This window comes from Centropristis striata, chromosome 15 (assembly GCF_030273125.1).
Source record: "Centropristis striata isolate RG_2023a ecotype Rhode Island chromosome 15, C.striata_1.0, whole genome shotgun sequence".
NCBI classification, from domain to species: Eukaryota; Metazoa; Chordata; class Actinopteri; order Perciformes; family Serranidae; genus Centropristis; species Centropristis striata.
In genome coordinates, this window is record NC_081531.1 from 32015232 (window position 1) to 32034984 (window position 19753).

Consider the following 19753-nt stretch of genomic DNA (forward strand, 5'->3'; position numbering starts at 1 on the left):
TGGTGATAATAATAATGCTTTATTGTCAGGTCACATACACACAATTTAAGACAACATAATCACTGAAGACGATATATTTAAGACCCTTCAAGGTTCATCTGATCTGAGATTAAGCTCCATATTTAGTTTTAGGATTGACCGATTCACAGAAGGTTTTGATGGTAATAATTCATATTAAGTGTTCAGGACATGGTTAGGATCAGAGATCAGCCTTAGTATGTTATTTTGGTAGGTTGATTCATACAGTGTCTAAGCTAATACTGAAAACAATTAAATGATCTGTCAACATTTTCAAACACATCACAGAAAATAATAATTGAATTGGCAGAACAAAACTGTATTCAGACTGGGCGCGTGGAAGTGAAATGGTCACAAATTGAGGTAGCAATTACAAAATGTTGAATGGAATTACTGATCAAACATAAAATAGGAAAGAGCACATTTAGTCCAAAATATCATCAGGGATGTGTAATTTTGTGATTAAATGATTGCTTAAATACAAGGTTTCATTTATAAATAAAATGCCCTTTTTCCTACACAATTTTGACATGTCATAATAGAAAAAGGGAGATTTTAACTTCCTTTATGTTATGTCTAAGTGTCCTGGTAAGCTGTGACAATGAGCCAGCTTGCACAGTACCAGGATCCTGAAACTGAAGCAGCTAAATGGAATGCAGCCAATCATTTAATTATTAATGAGTGTGTTTTTCCGACTGCGACATGTCAAAATGCCTTCATTGAAAGGGCCTAGAACTGAGACATCAGTTTTAGGTCTACTGCATGGTATTCTACATTTCATGAATGGGTATAGTGTGTTTAAGGTGCCAGTCTGTTCAGGAGAGGACAGTTTATTAGAACAAACTGTGAGAAAACTGACGACTCACATTTCATCAGTGGTAGGAAACTAAACATGTAGTTACACAGTTCGTCACTGCAAAGTCATGTGTTTCAGAAGAATTTCTTATACAATTTCCTTTGGCCATTTGGCAGCACATGAATAATACAGGATGAAGTTCAGGTGCTTTGGCAGCGATGGGCTAGTACCTAGAGTCCACTAGGTGGAGCCAAAGAGTGGTTCACTTAGTTTTTTTTGCTTGATTTGCAGTTAGGATACAATAAAAGAAAACCTGAGCCATTTTCTGCACTTCACTGTGTTTGGTCAGTCTGACCACTCGTTCTCATCCAGCTCAGAGTCGTCCTCAGAGTCACTGTACTCCACCGCAATGCGCCGGGACAGGATGGTGGCCACGTCGTTCCCCACCGGCTCCCGCTTGTTCTGCTGCTCCTGCTGCTCTTGGACTTTCTTCAGCTGGATGCCTAATGATGGTACACATACAGTACAATCTGTCACGTCCAGGTTATAGTTTATACAATCATGTTTGCTTTTATCTGACAAAAAAAACCCCTGACTCACCCATGCGTATGGCAGACAGCAGGTCACTTCTAGCGTCTCTCACAGGTTTATTCTCAGCTCTACCGCCTTCCCCGTATCCTGCCAGGTGTAAGGGTGCAGCGGGGGGAGGGAGAGGTGGAGGTGGGGGTCCTGGGGGAGGAGGGAACATGTGTGGCCCCGGAGGAGGTACAGGTGGGAGCGGGTAGCCCGGGCCTACTAGCAGAACTCCATTATGTGGTGTTGGTGGAAGGGCACCCAGAGGAAAACCAAAGGCTGTCTGGGCTGACGGGATGGGAGGGCCCGGAACAGGAGGCGGCGGCAGAGAGCTGGTGGACAATAAAAGAAAGAGGATTATGCTGTGGTGGAAAAAGAAATATTAAATTGAATACTCTCTCTGATTACGCAACAAAAACGTACTTGTAATCCGCAGGTGGACGTATTGAACCGTTCATTCGGTCTGTGGGGTGAGGCTCTGCTGTGGCGTAGGTTACCCTCTTGTAATTGACATCAATGCTGTGGTATTCATGCTCCACAGGTGGCGAGGGGTGTGCGTTCCCGGGCACATAATCATGTGACTTGGCATGATTACAAGCAGCGTGGGCAGGCACTGGAGGGATGGGGTAGTCTGGGAGGTCAGGCCTGGATAAACAATGAAAAACAGAAAAAAAACTGAAAGCTTCTCATACAGATGCATTCACATATCCAGATGGTGGATTTATTGTTATAAAATCAAAACTGAAGCTTTACACAACAGAGACATTGCTCTTTGAGCCACCGGGCCCTGTTCATTTAAAAGAAAAGGAGTCTCCTTTTAATGTCTACCCATTTAAAGCACAGCTCCGATTTTATTCTTCCAAATATTTGCCTTTAATTTCCACTGAAAATTTACAAAAAAAATGCTTTTTGTCTTGACTATAATGTTTCCACATATAACAGATTAATTTTTAAATACATTTTCAAGATTATTGTCTTCAATGTTTAAAACTAAAAATTGAGAGGGAACAGGGACAGAGAGGAGAGAACACTTGTCATCAGAACAATCCATGTGATATTTTAATTGTTTTTTACAATATTTTCCTAATATTTTTTCATTCATTATGGAAGAACATGAGCCATGCATGACTTTCCAGTAAATATAAAACTAGCTCAAAACATTTCACATGCAGTAGGGCTGGGCGATATATTTTTATGTTGATATTGTGACATGAGACTAAATATTGTCTTTTTATGGTTTTAAAGGCTGCATTACAGTAATGTCATATCATTTTTCTGAAGCTACGAGACACTGATATTTGTTATATATTCTTTTTTTACCTACTTGGTCATTATATCCACATTTCTAATGAATATTTATTAAAAATCTCTATATAAAAAAAAATATGAAAGCACCAAGTCAATTATACAATCTCGATATTGAGGCACTGGCTCAAATGTTTTTTTGATATTTGATTTTCTCTATATGGCCCAATGCTAATATTCAGTATAAGAAAGAGCAAGTTATCACTGTAAAATGTCTCCAAAACTGTGCCATTTGTGGCATTTTAAATGTTGACTCCATTTTAAAAAATTCCCTTGTTGCACCTCTACTTTCTATCAGAAAAGAAGCACTAACCTGCCGTCTGGGGAAAGCGAGCCCTCAGACGACGCCCCTCGGCGGAGACTCTGCGGATGGCGGTGATCCGGACGAAGCTCTTTATCGAAGGCCATCATGTTCCACTCCTGTCTGCGACTCCTCACCTTCCTCACCTTCTTGACCTCACGCTGAAGGGTGCTGCTTTCCACACATCGCTTCTGTTCCTGTGTAAGGTGGGTGGAGGCACAGGAAAGGACATCAAAACCCACAAATGAATATGTGAAATAAAACAGGAGAAGTAGAGAAGTAGAGTGTGCTCTCACCCTTTGCCTCCGCCTTTCTTTCCTCTTGTCCTCCGTGTCCTGAAGCATTTTCTCTTTCCACAAGTCAAAAAAGTATGACGGGTCGGAGTAGAATTTCATGGCATCAGTGGAATCCTCTCTGTATTTGAAAAACAATTTCACACATGGAATAGAGATGTAGCCTAACTGTTCAGGAGTTTCTAGTGTTAAAATAATTGATTATTTTCTATATTGGTAAATGATTTTATGCTTGATTTCTGCTTCTCTGTTGTCTGTCTCTGTTCTCTGTCTCTATGAGTGACGCAGGTCACTATCAAAGGTCAAACCTTGGGTGTAATATCTCTCTCTATGCATTTATATTTATCAGGCAATATGATTTTGATACAATGATTATGTTTGTGTGTTAATGTTATAACATATATTTCATTGTCTGTTTCATATTTTTTAGACTTTTAGAATCTATGTGAGACAGTGAAAATCCTTTGGCTTTGTAGACATAATATCTTTGTAAGACATAACAAGGCAGGAGGTTTTTGTTGAATGTTCTGGAGAAGAGGCCACGTCAGGATGGCCTTGTCTGGGGCAGCAAGCAACCAGGTGGCGTTGTATTAATTAAAACTGGCGAATCAGCGATCAAGAAGGCGGGACTTCCTGGAGGAAATCGACCAGCATGTTTTGTAAACAAATGTTAGTATTTTAATGGGTTCAGGGAGAGAGTCGTGGTTCAGACTTCACGAACTGAAACACGTCTGTTTGTATTCAGGGACATTTTTTTTGAGTTTTTGAACCTGGAGATTCTCTGTATAGTGCACATTTTTTGACGTATTGTAATAAAACTATGTTAAACTGAGAAACTTGGACGTCTCCAGCTCTTCATTTCCCCATCAACGAACTGCGCAGAAAAATGGTGAGGTTTTTTCTGTTGGTGACAGATTATCAATTTTCAAGGTTTCCTCATGCAATTTTTCTAACAGTAGCTTGTACATCACATGCAGTACCTGTAGGCAGTCAGGGTGCTGAGGGGAGGAGGCAGGTCGCAGCCGTCGTGCATCTCAGCCACAGAGTTGGGAGTGCTGTCTTTGGACAAAGCCTGCTGGTCCTGGACAACAGAGCTTTTGAATGCCTTCCTCATGTTAATGTCCTGAAGAGACACTGTCAAACAGTAAAACAGGGATGTAAAGTTTAATACAATGCATGTGAGAGTGAAAATCACACAGTAGACAAATAGATGATTTCCAGTGAACTAACCCTCCTCCACGCTGGAGTCCAGCTGGGTGACCTTACAGGCCAAGCGGTCTATACGGTCCTGGAGAGAGTTGGCACGCACGTAAAAGGTGTTGGCCTCATTAAAAAGCTCCCCAAAAACATTTTCTGCTTGTTTACCTGCAACCAGAGCAAAGAACAGAAATTTAAATGATGAAAAAGAGACATTAATATCAGTGCCAGTACTCAGTTCTGATTGTTGTCCACATGAGTAGAAGGCAAGGAATTCTATGTAAAATCAGACAGTCAGCACTTCATATCGCCAGAATAGAATCATCTTTTGTTTCATAACCAAATTTTTCAATTATTCAACTGTGAGACTACTTAAACTGAATCGTTAATCGTTGACTTTGTGACTATTCAGGGTCACCTCTACAAGATACACTAGTATATGAAGGCTGCACGATTTGGGAAAAAATCTATAATTGCGATTATTTGAAAAACAATTGTGATTGCAATATGCAATATACTTGATAAATTATATTGGAGGGAATATTTGTTTCCATAATTTTTCAATTTTTTATTGAAACTTTTATTTTAAAATGATCATGGTGTGATCTGTACTTAAAACAAGTCTTTCTTAAGTCTGTAGTAAACAATTTCTTGGCTGGGACATCTTGCAGCACAATACTTAATCGTGAAAGTATTTTGCCTTTAACAAATATTGTACCTTCCTGCAATTTGGTTATTGCACTAGTCCATATTCAATCCAATTAATTACAAAATCTATATCGTCATCTTGCAGCAGTTGTACAGTGGGAAATGGGAAAACGTTTCCCAGGCATCCCACACATAAAACTTTAAATATTCACACATAAATAAAACTATCAAGTCCCTGATAAAAACAGTAGGAATAGTACAGAGAGTGCAGGTAAAAAACACAAAATACAGGTAAAAACAGAGAGGGATGTGCAATTGTGATTTGATTATATGTGCGGCCCTAGTACAAATATGAATATATCCCACACCTTTTACCCTTTTTGGTGCAATTTGGGCTCTGGTTAAAACATAGAAAGCTGTTTCACAGCTCTGCAGTGAAGAAAGAAGTGTATCACATTACATGACACAGTAAATATTATATCTTATGATGATTCTGCAGTCTATTTCTCTGGATTACACACATGCATTAAGTGTTTGGTCCCTGCGTATGACAGCATTAATGGCACACCTCAAACAGCTCAGATCCACTTAATGTGAAAGCTATCATTAGATTGCCTCTGTTTGTGTCTCCGCCCACTCACTCTCCGTCTTATCTGCCTGGGATACAAAGCTTTACTGTAAGCTCTAAGCTCCTGCAACTTCACTAAATCCGCACATACACACACTAATCAGAGCACCCACGGGCCAGATGTCCAGGAGTAAATTTGCTCCAAAAATAGTCTTTTTCCACTACATTTTTCTCTCTGTCTCACAATGCATAAACTGTCACACGTACACAACAATGCTTATAAGGATAATTCCACACATCATTAACTATTCAAACCACTCTGCTTCTGTCTAAATTAGCTACTTAAGAGTGCACAGTAGATAGAAGTTAGTTCTCAAACAGGTAATCATTGATTTAATAAACAAATAATAATTTGCCTTTAATGTGCTTTTTGGCTTGTAAGAAACCTAAAATTAAGTGACATTGGGATAAATGATAATTGTTTTCTGATAATCCCCTTCCATAGATTAAGAAAATGTAAGCACTCCTTACACAGTGTAGAAGTAAGACAACATGTCATGGTCAAATCCTCTGAAAACCCTCAAGAAAGCTTCTGATGAAATGAAAATGTGCTAGATTTTGTGTTGTCTTTCACCAAATGGGGTTAAAATATTAACTCAGATGACAAACAACCTCCTGGTTGCTTTAACTATTACCATCCAGAATATCTTGACTTTTAATTGACTTGTTTTAAAAGAATTTGGGGTAATTTTGCTTAAAACTTGAAACAGGTCAGACCGCTTCCCTCCTATAATCCACTTTAAAGTCCAGGTGAAGTAAAATCACAGGTTTGTATAAAAAAAACATTTTTTTTACAATTTACTAAATAATATCTGAAATCATGTAAAAAGACTTAAAAACTAGTTAAACAATTAAACCGTTTCCCCCATTTCTGTGATCAGGATTTTTTGGGCATGTCTAAAATCAGGGCTCGATGACGCACTGGAAAACTCAGATAACATATATTTTTTTGCTTTACCCGAACTTTAAAGAACATGCTTTGATATAAACAGCCAATAGTGAGAAACTTATCTTACTCAGACTACTGAGCTGGCGGATGATGGCGGACAGCGTGTTGTTGGTTACACATTCCAGCTCGTTGCCAATCCTATCAGGCACTGCGCCGTGGCACAGGTGCCGAGGCTGAATGTTTCTCTTGACCAAAGGCATGACCCCCTCTCACATCGCGGCCACAGCACCTGCTGGAGGACAGAGGACAGCTCTGACAGCTCACTGGATACAACAGCACAACCTGCAGGGTACAACTCACACAAATAGCCATAATATATCAAAATATCCAATCTGCATGCAGGTCACACTTATCTGTGCATTAAGTATGCAGTCTAATAGATAGATAGATCTTTTATTAATCCTTTATAGGAAATTACAGTGTCACAGCAGCTTCAACACAGACATAAGAGCAAAGTTATTTTTGTGAATTATAAAACCTTATAGCAGTTGCTGCATAATATACCAATATAATGCCTGCACTTGTTTCTGTACTGTTATTGTTTTCTAGTATTTCTGCACTTTCTCTTTATTTTCACAGGTGTCAGATACAATGAACAGCCAATAAAATATACAAATAGTGAATTTGAAAACTGTTTTACCAAACGGATTTTCCTATTCAAGTCAGCGGTGTGTTCTCCTTGTGTTTTGATTATACTAGTTTAAAAAGTGAAATGGACAACATCAAAATCAAAATTAAACTTTTTATGATTTTGTTTGCTGTGTTGAATATTGGGTCACTTGCTGTTTGAATGTCACAATTTATCACCACCTATCAAAGTGGTGCACCTATTGTATGTTATTGGGTATTTTTAAAGGATTAAACATGCTCAGCAACAGCTGTTTTATTCAGTGAGCCTAATGTGATAAAAGAGGTGCAAAGACAATACAGGTGGCAAATTTTAATTGATTTTGCAAGTCACTTTACACTCCTTTATTACATGGAGTTGAAACAAAGGATTGAGTGATTGCCAGCAATTACAGGTAGGGGTGAGCCAGCACAGTAGCAACAATAAGAACATCAACTTACCACAACTGCCATAATTTTCCTATTCTATGCACCGTGGCCACAGAAAGCCAGTGAATGTTTGATCACCCAGCTGAGTACCTCGAGCTGCTTTACTGACAATAAAACGGCAATATTTATGTCATTCGGACAACGCTTTATGCTCTGATCCTTGAAAATATATTAAACTACCATGCTATGTTGTGATAGGTATCATTATCGAGTTATGAAATGACCTGAATCAGGATACACAATTTTGCCGCCCCGCCCTATAGGACATATAGATTTATTCAGCATTTTTAAATAAATATAAAGCACCATATGAAATCCAGGGTCAATTCCTCAGTTTCTAAGAACCACAGCACGCAGTTTTCACCTGTGTATTAAGCAGATGGTAGATGGGTAAGCAATGAATGAATTTCAGTTAATATATTGTAGACTAGTCGAAACTATGTCAATGTGAGAGTTAAGGAATCACAGACTGATATAGTGTTCCTGATACTTAAAGTCATTTGAGTAAAGTAATTATCTGTACAGTTACCATTTACAGTTCTACAACAACCCTGTTTTAATGTGTTATATATCCTGATATGCGTTTGGCAATTAATTGTTCTTCAAGAAGGCTAGTTACAATTATGCAGCTTTAATTTGCATATATTATGCATATGCAATTGCTCATACTTTTAAATCAAGGTTAAATAATTTTCGGTCTATCACGCCATTTGACGAAAATCTAAATTAGCATTAATTTCATACATTGCAACTGCATAACTTTATGTTTATGTAAATGTACTTTTATAATGATTTGATGTCATGATGCCTTTTTCTTCTTTTAGGATTGATTGATTTGATGTTAGTGTGAAAAACTGCCGATGCCAAGACCACATGAACTCACATGACTACAACATGTAGTCGTTGCATTGGAGTGAATGACAAAATCACAAATAAACAGCTTGTCTTTTCTCCTTTGATTTACAACTAAAGTTTGCCAAAAAAGAAAGGGCCTTTCCTAAAACATAAATCAGGTCTGTCGTAACCATCTAGCCAGGACAAAAAGATGACAATTTAATAAATAATCAGTTATGCACGTCATCATATAAGGGACAATAAAACAAAAAATGAAAAGTGAATGTGCTATATAAATAAAATCGCCCAGCCTTTCACATAAACTGTAAAAATAATATAGTTTGGTTAATAACGAGATTAAAGTTGCAAATATCGACCTCATTACAAGAATAAAGTCGTAAATATTTAATCAATTACAAGATTAAAGTTGAAAATATTTAATTAATTACGGTATGCTTTTGCAAAACAAAAACGATGAACTATGTTGCAACGTACTCCTTTGTTTAGCAAAATTTTTCATCCACAAGAATAGAGTTATGAAATCATCGCCCAAATTTATTGTTTTCATGAATGAATTTAAATTGTACTTAAAATCTCTAAAAATCCTAACAATAACAAAGGCACAAAAATTATATGATATCTTGAAAAATGTTCCCACTGAAATGAACAGTTAATACTAATTTGAATCCCCCTTATTGAAAATAACATTTAGACTGTATTATATGTATTTTATTTTGTCTATTTATTTTTGTATTCATTTTTATTTCAACTGCTCTGAATTTACAATATTGATGTTATTATAAGTTTTACTGTTGATTGATGTTCACCTAGCATTCTTTCTACACTTATGCAAGATATGTACTGTGAAAAACGTGCCAGGAATGTTTGTTTTTGTAATTTTCAATAAAGCATTGAAAAAGAAAGAAGAATAAAGTTACCAGGAAAGGTTAATGTAATGCTATAAGCTAATGTGGCCGTCGTACAAAATCACAGCTGACATAGTAATTATATTTTCAAAACTACATGAAAATATAAAATTCGTGTTTTCCGGGCGGCACGCAAGCATCAATTTCCCAGAATCCACTTCGCGGGCGCTAAAATGTGACTCGGCAACGAACATGCTAGCTTAACAGTACTCTCTGTTTGGAGTTTCTCTGAAGCGGTTGTTAATCACAAAGCTGTTAATTCTGTTTGACAGCAGCAGGTAACTTTTTTAATACACATAAACGAAACATTTAGATATCCAACAACATGTTAGTGGCACCAGAAATGTTAGAAAAACACTGCTTTTAAGTGACTTACCATAGAGTTTCCGTTGCGTTAGCTTGTTAGTTGACGTTATTTTTTTACGTCAGCACGTCGAGAGGAGCAGTTAACGTCAGGTCCAAGCAGTTTTATCCAAATTAAACAAACTCTCCGCTGGCCTGCTGCACTCCTGTGTTGGATATTGACAGTAGTCATCTCTGCAGGGCGGAGTTCACTCTGAAAACAAATCTCTCTGATCCAAATCACAGCTTGAGCCATGAGGGGATTTACAGCAGATTTACTCCTGTCATCCAATCACAGCCATCATGGCAGCCGTTTGACATCCAGCGTTTTATTTCTGGATGTAGTCCTATTATTGTGGACTACAAGTCATTAGTTGCCTTCTATGAATTGGATATTAATGTGACAACTTCTAATAATTAAGACTATCAACTAATCAATGAAAGCTGTGCTTTGCTGAACACTAAATTTATTGATTAATGGGCTTCTTGGTTTGTGTCTCAATCAATTTAATGGTGAGTGTATTCATAAAAATATTGATGTCAATCATCATTCCCAACAACCTAACATTAAGTTTTTCAATGACTTCACTGTCCAAGACTCCAAAACTCAATAATAGTTTATAGTGTAATAGAACAGACTGAAGCAAATCCTCATTTGCAGAGAGCTAGTTTTCCTGACTTTGATAGCTTATCTGCTGATCAACTAATTGATTATTTCACTTCAGTTTCAGCACGAAAATTTAATTAAATTTTGTATTTAATTTAAGTACTTTTAGCTTCAAAAGTGCATCTTGTTCTGAAACCTCCCATGTACTCTCATAATTGTTCCTTGTGTATTGCGGCTGATATAAAAAATGTATTATTTAGTACAGTATTTCTTTTTAAACTTTCACAGTTCTTCAATTTTTGTTTTCAACAATCTTTGTGGCCATTAACAGTAGTATGTCAGTTCCTTCTGGTCTATTAACATTTAGTTGTGATGACCTGCATTAATAGTGTAAAGAGACACTCAATGTTAGATTTGAAAGCAACACACACATAAACACACTGCTCTTTTCTCACAGATGGCATCATCTGGATTGCAGGAGGGGCTAGTGTAACCCAGATATGGGGGCTTAAATCTTAATAAATAGCACGCCATGATACTGTAAGTCAGAGTATTGCTTGGTTCATAGAATTATCATTTAATGCAACTAATGTTGTTGTAATCTACATTTGAGGTCAGTGAAAAGTAAGTAAGTTTATTTGCATGAGTGCTGAGTATGCATTTTTTTAAAAGCACTTCATTTACAGGGTAGTTTTCAAAACAGAAGTTACAGTGTGTGCTACAGGAAGAGTAAAGGGGGAAAGAGGGATTGAAGAGACAGTAAAAACAGAAGTAAGTGTACGAAGCACAAAATCAAAGTTATAACATCGGTAAAAAGTTAAAGACAAATAATGGCTTTTTAAAGACTTTTCAAGAACTAGGCCAGATATGTTTTGGTTTCTAGTCCTTATGCTAAGCTATGCTAACCAGCTCCAAATGTATTTTCCAACATGTTAAATTATTCTGGTGGGACCAGACAGTGGAGTGCTTCGAATGTAAGGAGTAAAATTCGGTCCTTAAAGTGATAGGGATTCATGAGGAGAAGCTTACACATAAGACTTTTATCAGGGTGCAGATGATGATGATGATGGGATGCATATTTTTCCCGTCAAAAGGCAGGTGCAGGAAATCAAATTCAGTGAAAGAAAGAGCAGCGTGGCCGATCATTGGATTGCATATGTACAGTAAAGTTATGTGCACAAAACGAATTAAACAAAAAAAACAGACTTAATATTTTCCATTAAATGTACCCTCAACAATGTCAGTTTGCTGTTGAGCCTTGGAGCAAAGCCTTATGCTGAGGGGTCTTCCATATTTTAGATAGTGCCATAATCTCTTGGCCAGCTCAGAAGTATTAACCCCAATACAGTACTTACCCTCCCCATTATCACCGTCATTGACCCTGTTGATTTCATACAATGTGGCCAACCACCAGCTTACCCACTTACTGCACACAGGCCCAACACCTCCAACATCCATTACACACAGACTGCCTCTCCTCTGATATTTGTCCTCCTATTATGGCTTTCTAGTCCTCCTCCATATTGATCACTGCCAATGCCTTGCCAGTTATTACCCACTGAGTGTGTGCCGAACACACACACTTACACACACTGAACTGTGTCACTAGCAACAGTGTATAAATCATTCATGTTTTTGTTAATGTGTAGCTTTACGATTTTAAATATTTAACTCCAAATCATGAAAGAGACACATTGTCTTCTTGTCTGTAAACTTCATTTAGAAGCAAAATGGTTATAATTAGACAAGCACCCACAGAGGAAGAAGGGATTTTGGGATCTTATTACTTAAGGTATCCATGTCTGGTAGAGTCATTAAAAATTTAAATGCTTAATTTATTGTGTTGGAAATGTTTGTCTTTGGAGTTGGGTATCTATGACAGCCCTGCTTAAGTACCAGCATTTAATGAAAGGGACAGTTAAAGTTTAGTTTAACCGTGACTAGGGCTAGATAATAATGCAATGTGATCATTTATTGTCTTTCAGCGGAAATAGCATAATTGAATAATGAATTGAGATATTTTGATATACAAATACATTGTCTAAATTGAGACAGTCTAAAAAAAAAGTCTAAAAAATATTTTGGCCATTTCATCCAGCCCTACTTCAAGGAGTACAAGTTGCTCAATTAAATACTGGCATGAATATATTTTGTATTTAAATGATATTTTGCAAAAAAAACAACAAAACAGTTTATAACTTGTTTTAACTACCTAGCTGTTACTATGTGTAAAGCAGCTTGATTGGACATGCAAATTATAATTTGAGTAACTTTAATATATCTGTTTCTATTCATTGTTTATTGTAAAACATTTCTTGTGTAGATTTGTTGTTCACTTTAGACCCCAAGTTTGCACACAGCCCATATTATTGGCACCGTTCCCCATTAGTTAACTTGCTAGATGGCTAACTAACCACATTGCACATTTCACATTGTATGCATTTGGCAAATTAATGGATTAATTTGGCAAATTGAAGGATTATGTCTGTTTATGATATTGAAAATGGTTTGTTTCTATCTGCATTCCTGTTATGTCTTGTTAATTCCCATAAATTCCTTCTATTTCCCATGGAAAGTTTATACTTAGATTATCCCGCAACAACCCTTGTCTTCTGAGACTCTGGTGGCAGCTCTCCAAAGTTTGAGAAAATAACCCTTATGACGTAATTTAATATACTAACATTAATTGTATAAATTGCATTAGGGAAAATGTAGATTGCAGCCTTCTTTAAGCTTGATACATCGGGACTACAAGTGAGGACATCTCAGTGTTGACTATGGACATTTTGTTCATCTGTCTTTTCTGAGTCCTATATACTTTAATCATTTCAAACTTCACTGAAACTGGAAGGTAATGTAAAAATGACACGTCTGTAATATTTAACTTGTCTGTCAATAGGCACCATTATTGGTCCTCTGATGGTCAAACTTTTCCCCTTCACTTTTAACTTGGTGCCATCTGTTGGGTATTGGTGGTAATGTGAATATTTGAATAGTTATTATGTTGGTTAAACATAGATGTCATTTTAGATGACTGTAAGAATTTCTAATTATGTAATTAAAGCCAGCTGTAAGTGATCCAATCTGATATACGTCTCTATGAATATGTATTAATCTTTGACAGGAGTTGCCCTAACTGACTGATGTAATGTTTTGTGTTGTCGTCTTGTATGTATTGTTGTTCGTTTGTTTTTAAATGTTCGTCTTTTATTTTGTGTTCAAATAAATTCTCAATCAATGTAATGTATGTATTTCCTTGACTTGTTTTTCTTGTCGAGTGAAATATATGATAACAGGCTTGCATGAAGACAAATATCTTTAAATGAACATGTTCTTTCATTCATCAGCTCATCCTGCTGATCAGCTTTGTGGGTGATGAAGACGAAATTAAGGAGCAGCACTTGAGAACCCTGTTGAGTCCGTTTCTTCTACTACTAGATATCCAAGGTAAGAGATCTTCTTTCAAAAGAACCAAATAATCCATTAACGTTTTTGTAAAAACATTTATAAAAACTATTGCCATTAAAAAAACACATCTTTCGTTCGTAAATGGGGATATGACAAGCATTTCCAAACCAAGGTCCTAGATTTTAAAGATCTTTCAACCAATTCACATGGTCAAGTTTGCTCTGTCATGTTGCCTCAATAGCTGTTATAATTAAGATTTGCAGATTATTCTGGAACTTGTTTATAATAATCATAGTAATATTCACAACTGAACTCGAGGTCTACTTATTAGCTTTTCTTCCACCTTATGGCATTTGTACAGCAGATTATTAGAACATTTACCTTTACTGTTAGGCGGTGCCCTCTAGTGGCTGTAGTAATTATGACAAAGGTGGAAGTGAAGTCACGACATATGAAGAAAAACAAGGTTCACTTAAGGTGGTCCACCAGGAGTGGTGGTTGATGAATTAAACAAACTGGACTATGGCCCAGGAGAATAATGCTCATGTCAAGTGAAACCAAAAGTCAACGTTATTAAAAACATTTGTGCATTAACTGTTGTGCATAACCACTACGTAGCTGCGTCAGGTTTTACGTCATATACGTAACAACCTCACATCTGGCAGTAGTTATTTTACCCCAAACTATCTTTTTCTTAGCCTAACCACATAGTTTTGTTGCCGAGAGCTAATCATACTGAAACTGTTGGACAATGTTAACCCCGGTGTGTAACACTGCGACCGTTATGTTAATGTATGAGGACATGTTGCTCTCCTGTCACTAAGATATGTGGTTGTAAGGGTTGTGAGAACTTGTTGCTTTTTTTGGGAGCTTTCAGTTATATCATATATATTTTTGGAGGTTTGTTTAGTAGTCTGTTCAAAACTGAAGTTAAGTTCATTGATTAAAGAAATCAAGCACATTTATGTCTGTAAAAATAGTTATTTACCTTATTTTCAAATGATTTTCTATTGTGATGATTTAACAGTACTGCTTCTCTGCTGCATTAAAAAGTCAATAAAATTCACCATACCTTGTCATTATAAAGCTATCATCAAGTATTTACCCAACAGTTTTCTTCTCATCCTGTTTACAATGGGCCTTTACAAAACACAAAACCTTAAATTTTCCCATAGCAGTGTGCAGCACATCACACGACAGTGGGAAAAATAATCAGCCGGAGCTTAAGGCCGTATCAAAAGCCTCACAGTTCCTGAACAGCCGCCTTTAGAGGGGGTGACTCTTAGAATGCCTCAGCTTGTTTGTCTCATGGTTTAAGTGGTGCACATAGCCATGGAAAGATCATTAAATCACTGTTTTACCACTTGGCTTAATCCCCACAACAAAAGGGAAAGATACAAAAAAGAGAAAATGGAGAGAAAAAAGTGGTGGGCGAGATTAAGTAGAAACTTGATGGATCTAAACTGACGGCTCTGTTTCCCAGCGTTGCTAAGGGGAGTTAAGAATCTTGATTCCACATCTCCCATGGCTGAAGAGTGGCTGCTGATCGGACATTCCCTGTTACCCCTGCAGTGGCCAGCCGCGCTTGGAGTGTCCGCTGCTGTGGCCATCTGCCGGATTACCCAGCAGGATATATTTTTATAGAGAGCATCCTATTCATATCCTGCCTGCAAAGGTTTACATTAAGGTTGAACTCGGGTGCACTTACAATGGCAGATGAAGTAAGCTCTATCCTTCTTACAGCACCCCTCCCCATCTTCTCACTGTTTGGGAGACTGATAGCACCGAGTTGAAAGCGGCTGCTTCACCGCGGCATGAAAGAGGATCTCATGCAATGCCACTGTCTGCTGCTGATTTTTTTTCACGCGCTGACAATAAAGTGGTGCCCAGCATGAAAAAAACATTTGTATGTGCCAAGTGCGATTGTTTCTTCTAATAGGCATCAACAGGCCAACTTCTCTGTGTTACCATACAGGTGAACTCATTCCTGGGAAAATGTTTTTTTCTTTCTCAGCCTTGTAGGCGCGATGGCGTCCCCCTTTTTCCTCGGCCTAACGGGATTAGTCGTGCCAGTGCTACCCCGGCTGTCACGGTACTGTCTACTTCCCATCTCTCTTCTGGGCCTCTAATGTGATTAACCCATTCCCTGTGGTCCAAATGGTTCTGGAGGGTGGGTAGAGGGGGGAGGGGAGGAGGGGGCACCTCCCTGGCATGTTCCTCCCAATGCCTAACTCGCCATCATTGCCACCTTTGTCAGGCAGGAAGGACAGGGGTCAAAGGTCTGTCAGGGTGTGGAGACGAGTAAAAGTGGCTGAGGGAAGAATTAAAAAACTCAGACACTTAGACATTTAAATTATAAAGGTATAGTTGAAACCATTTTAACAAAAGAGTAATAGCTGTCTTAAAATCTTTAATATGGGTCCACCCGGCTATTTGCACATCATTAGATTTTATGTTAGCAGCCCGTTGTCTGATCTTGATCTATTCAAGCAACTCAATCATTAATGAAAATCTGTTCAGGCTGATTTGTATTATGGCTTTTGCTTTCACAGACATCAGCCCTGAATATTTACTGCTTGCTTAAGTGGAGACAATAATGATTGCCTACGCCCATCATCTTGTCAAATGTCAGTGTTGTGGGGCTTCGCCTGTTTAACACATGTCACGCTCATTTTAGACTCATCTGTCGCAAGTCTTCTTCGGGGCATCTGCTGCACGCAGAGGACCACATGCCCTTTGCCACCGCTCAGAGGGAGAAGCCTCCGAAACCAAAGGGCTACATACAAAACCCAGGGCTGAAATCACCTTTACAGTGGCAAACACTTGTCACTTCACATTTTTATATGTGTGGTGATGTACAGCATACTGTAGCTTCTCGGTATAATGAGGAACATTCATTAACATGTGCATGAAAACTATTGATCTGACTCTCCGAGACTCTAGAAGGGAAATATAATACTTGTTCTGGCGAGAAATTCAACACCAATGAAAAAAATGAACAAAATATATTACGATAATTATGCTTTCCATATTTTCTTCAAAATAATTTTTTTTTGGGCTACTCAGAAATAGCTCTTTTCATGAAAATTTTGCATGTAAAGCCAGATTTTCAAGTAAAAATATAAGCTTAACTAATCAAAGCTCTTTTTTGTTTTTGAAGATTAGTGACAGATTTCCCTCACACCGTGTTTTTGTGAAAGCCAGGAAAACAACAGTCCCTGTCCAACAACATCTATCCTCATGCTGTGTTCAGCAACGCTTCACGTGAGCGCACAGCCTTGGTCAGGCGACGGCACGGAGAATTAGGAGTCTTAATTAAGATTTTTTACAACCCTGCATGTGCTGTTCATATGCGAGACAACGGGCTTGAATAGGGTGGGGTGCGGTGGATCCTTAAACAGCTGCCTGCATACTCTGAAACAAAACCCAAAGTTAACAGTTAAGATCCTCACCATGAAGGAATCTACATCACTTTACTTTTACCCTCAAAGATCATTTATAGGATTGTTTATATTTCTGTGAAATCTTTTGGTTTGTGCATGAAAATCTATATTTAGTGTTCATATTTATATTTTAGGCCTGAAAGAGCCAAGAGAAAACAATTCGACATTGTAGTTGAAAGACAATACGGTATGATGGGGGGGTAGCACCCCTTGTGTGGAGATTTGGTGGGTTTCCAATCCTGATATCCAACCCAGCACCATGTAATGGAAGGTGACACTTATTGTATTAGCAGGGGCTAATGAGTGTCTAAAAGCCTGTGTGACTGTGTGCGCGAAGGAATCTCATCGTGTGTGTTGGGTGGTAGGAAGAAAGGACGATATCGCTGCAAAGTAGACGAGGCCATAAAGTGCAGCCACGCGAGGCCTCAGAGACTTTCAAGCACTTCAATTCTAATAGAGATATAAAGAGGAGAGAATGAGTTGCCCCATCCAGATTAGTTTAGGCAGGTAAACTTGAGTTGTATTCATACAATCATAAAACAAACAATACTCTGTTTTCATCTGATCAAAATGTAAACTTAAGGAATCTAAAGCAGCCGCCGTGTTTTCAGACTCTTGAGCTTTCTTGAGCCCCAGAGCCAAATTTTTACCCTAATCTTGTCTCTGAGGACTATTAACAAATGAATTGCTTTACCCCCTAGAGGCTTCTTGCAGCTAAATATAGTAGTTAGCACGACATCCACAGGTGTGTTTACCTAAATAATTGTAAATTGTCCCAATAACAGCAGCACCACAGCAATTCAATTGCATAATTTGACTAATATTCACAAAATTAAACATACATCAAACCTTTTTACTTTTAGATTTCCCTGTGTTTACCTTTTATTTGAGTGCCATATGTGTCACGCCTCATTATGTAACATTAATTAACCAAATTACATGTGGGAGGAAAAATCATTCAACATCTACATCAATTAAATGTGCAATTTGTAAGATATGTCCAGATTTTAGTATGAAATATTTTAACAACAACAAATCAACAAGTGTGACAGTGTTCGCATTATGTGAGTGATGTCGATGTGTTGTTTTGCTTTGAGATATCTAGTGAAACCACACGCTAACCAGGTAACCCCAACCCATCCTGTTTTGTAATCCCATTCGTAACTCGAGGTAATAGTGAGTCACTGTAGAGTCCAGTCTGCCGTCAGAGAGGACAAAAATGAAGAAACAGCTACAGATGGAGCCAGACTCCAGGGAAAGAATCTCAGTTTGGGTATAGGTCTTAATTTTATTTAGAAAAGTTGCTCTACAAATTATGAGGACATAGCAGGGTTCATTGGGTGTCTTACTGTACACAATCTTGAAGCGTGTCATCGTTTTATATTTAATAAATAACCTATCATTTGCAGGCTGTGCAAGCATATTGGATAATGTGGCAAGTGATTAAACCATATAGCAGAGCCACCATCTTTATGTATGTGCTTACTTAGCATGTAGCTTGTTAAAAATCAACCCTGCCACTTTCTTGCAGGATGTAAAGGGTTCTGACTCATGAAAAGTACCATGTGCCATTCCTGTTGGTCGGCTATCCAGCGATGAGGCTTGTAGTGGGTGAAAAACAGCTTATTCAAAGGGCCAATTATTATAAACTGACTTCACCCTGAAGTAACTTTTCTATAACTAAAATAGAGTCAACAATCTGCATAAGAGTGGAGTGCAAGTCTATATTGGGTATTTAATAAAAACTCCAAAGCACATTCTACATTAACACGACCAATTAACTTAACTGTGAACAATACTACATGGCTCTTACACAACATCTTATTGCTTCTGTTGTGCACATTAAGATGAGAGACAATTTCTTCATGTTATCAATAGATCAGACTTTAGACTTTAAGTCAAATTATGTGGTAGCCCACAGAATAGATCAATATTGCTGAACTGTTCTGCCCGGCAACATAATGTTCTTATATTATTCCTTGATGCAGATAAAAATAATTTCATGTTATATTTTATTGGCAATATTTACAAAAATTTCACTTTGTTGGAATGACATGATGTGTAAAGCGGATGAACACACTGAATAATGCAGCCTCCTAAAAACAGTAAATGGTGTTGTACTACTTTCTAACCACAAGGTGGATATCTAACAAAATGAATTGGGCATTATTATCCTGTGGAGATGTTTCTATATTATACAATCAGTCCCTGGCTTTGTGTAATATGTTGATTAAGAAACATGTACTAATATTAATAAAAGTCAGTGCAGTTTTTCTTTTTACATTTATAATATATGCAATTGTATTGGCACTCTTTAGAATACGTCTCTTAAATTATTATTATTTTTTCGCACTTCCAGTATACACAATGAATATATTTAAGAGTCACACTCCAGTACTGGATTGTAATGTATTGGATAATGTATGTAC

General features: G+C 37.6%; 1 protein-coding gene and 1 long non-coding RNA gene across 2 annotated transcripts in view; one reads left to right on the forward strand and one right to left on the reverse strand.

Annotated features, from left to right (window-relative positions):
- Window positions 1–10074, reverse strand: LOC131987218 (actin-binding protein WASF3-like). The gene is made up of 9 exons (XM_059352403.1): window positions 9901–10074; window positions 6776–6940; window positions 4517–4651; window positions 4267–4420; window positions 3290–3407; window positions 3006–3190; window positions 1811–2032; window positions 1415–1719; window positions 1–1317 (listed from the first exon to the last, which is right to left on the reverse strand). Exons 2-9 carry the CDS (start codon window positions 6906–6908, stop codon window positions 1160–1162), a joined length of 1410 nt encoding a protein of 469 aa, XP_059208386.1. The 5' UTR covers window positions 6909–6940; window positions 9901–10074; the 3' UTR covers window positions 1–1159.
- LOC131987220 (uncharacterized) overlaps window positions 9664–19753 on the forward strand; it is a 47726-nt gene continuing 37636 nt past the window's right edge. Inside the window, exons 1-2 of the long non-coding RNA XR_009395743.1 lie at window positions 9664–9802; window positions 13821–13920. This is a non-coding gene — a long non-coding RNA (uncharacterized LOC131987220). The remainder of the gene's footprint in view (window positions 9803–13820; window positions 13921–19753) is intronic.

Excerpts from the sequence above, each read along its gene's own strand:
- LOC131987218 (XM_059352403.1), bottom strand. The coding sequence starts at position 6,908 with ATGCCTTTGGTCAAGAGAAACATTCAGCCTCGGCACCTGTGCCACGGC. Across the intron at positions 1,720-1,810 it reads CGTCCACCTGCGGATTACAA|CTCTCTGCCGCCGCCTCCTG; the intron begins GTACGTTTTTGT and ends ATTGTCCACCAG. Across the intron at positions 1,318-1,414 it reads GCTGTCTGCCATACGCATGG|GCATCCAGCTGAAGAAAGTC; the intron begins GTGAGTCAGGGG and ends TACCATCATTAG.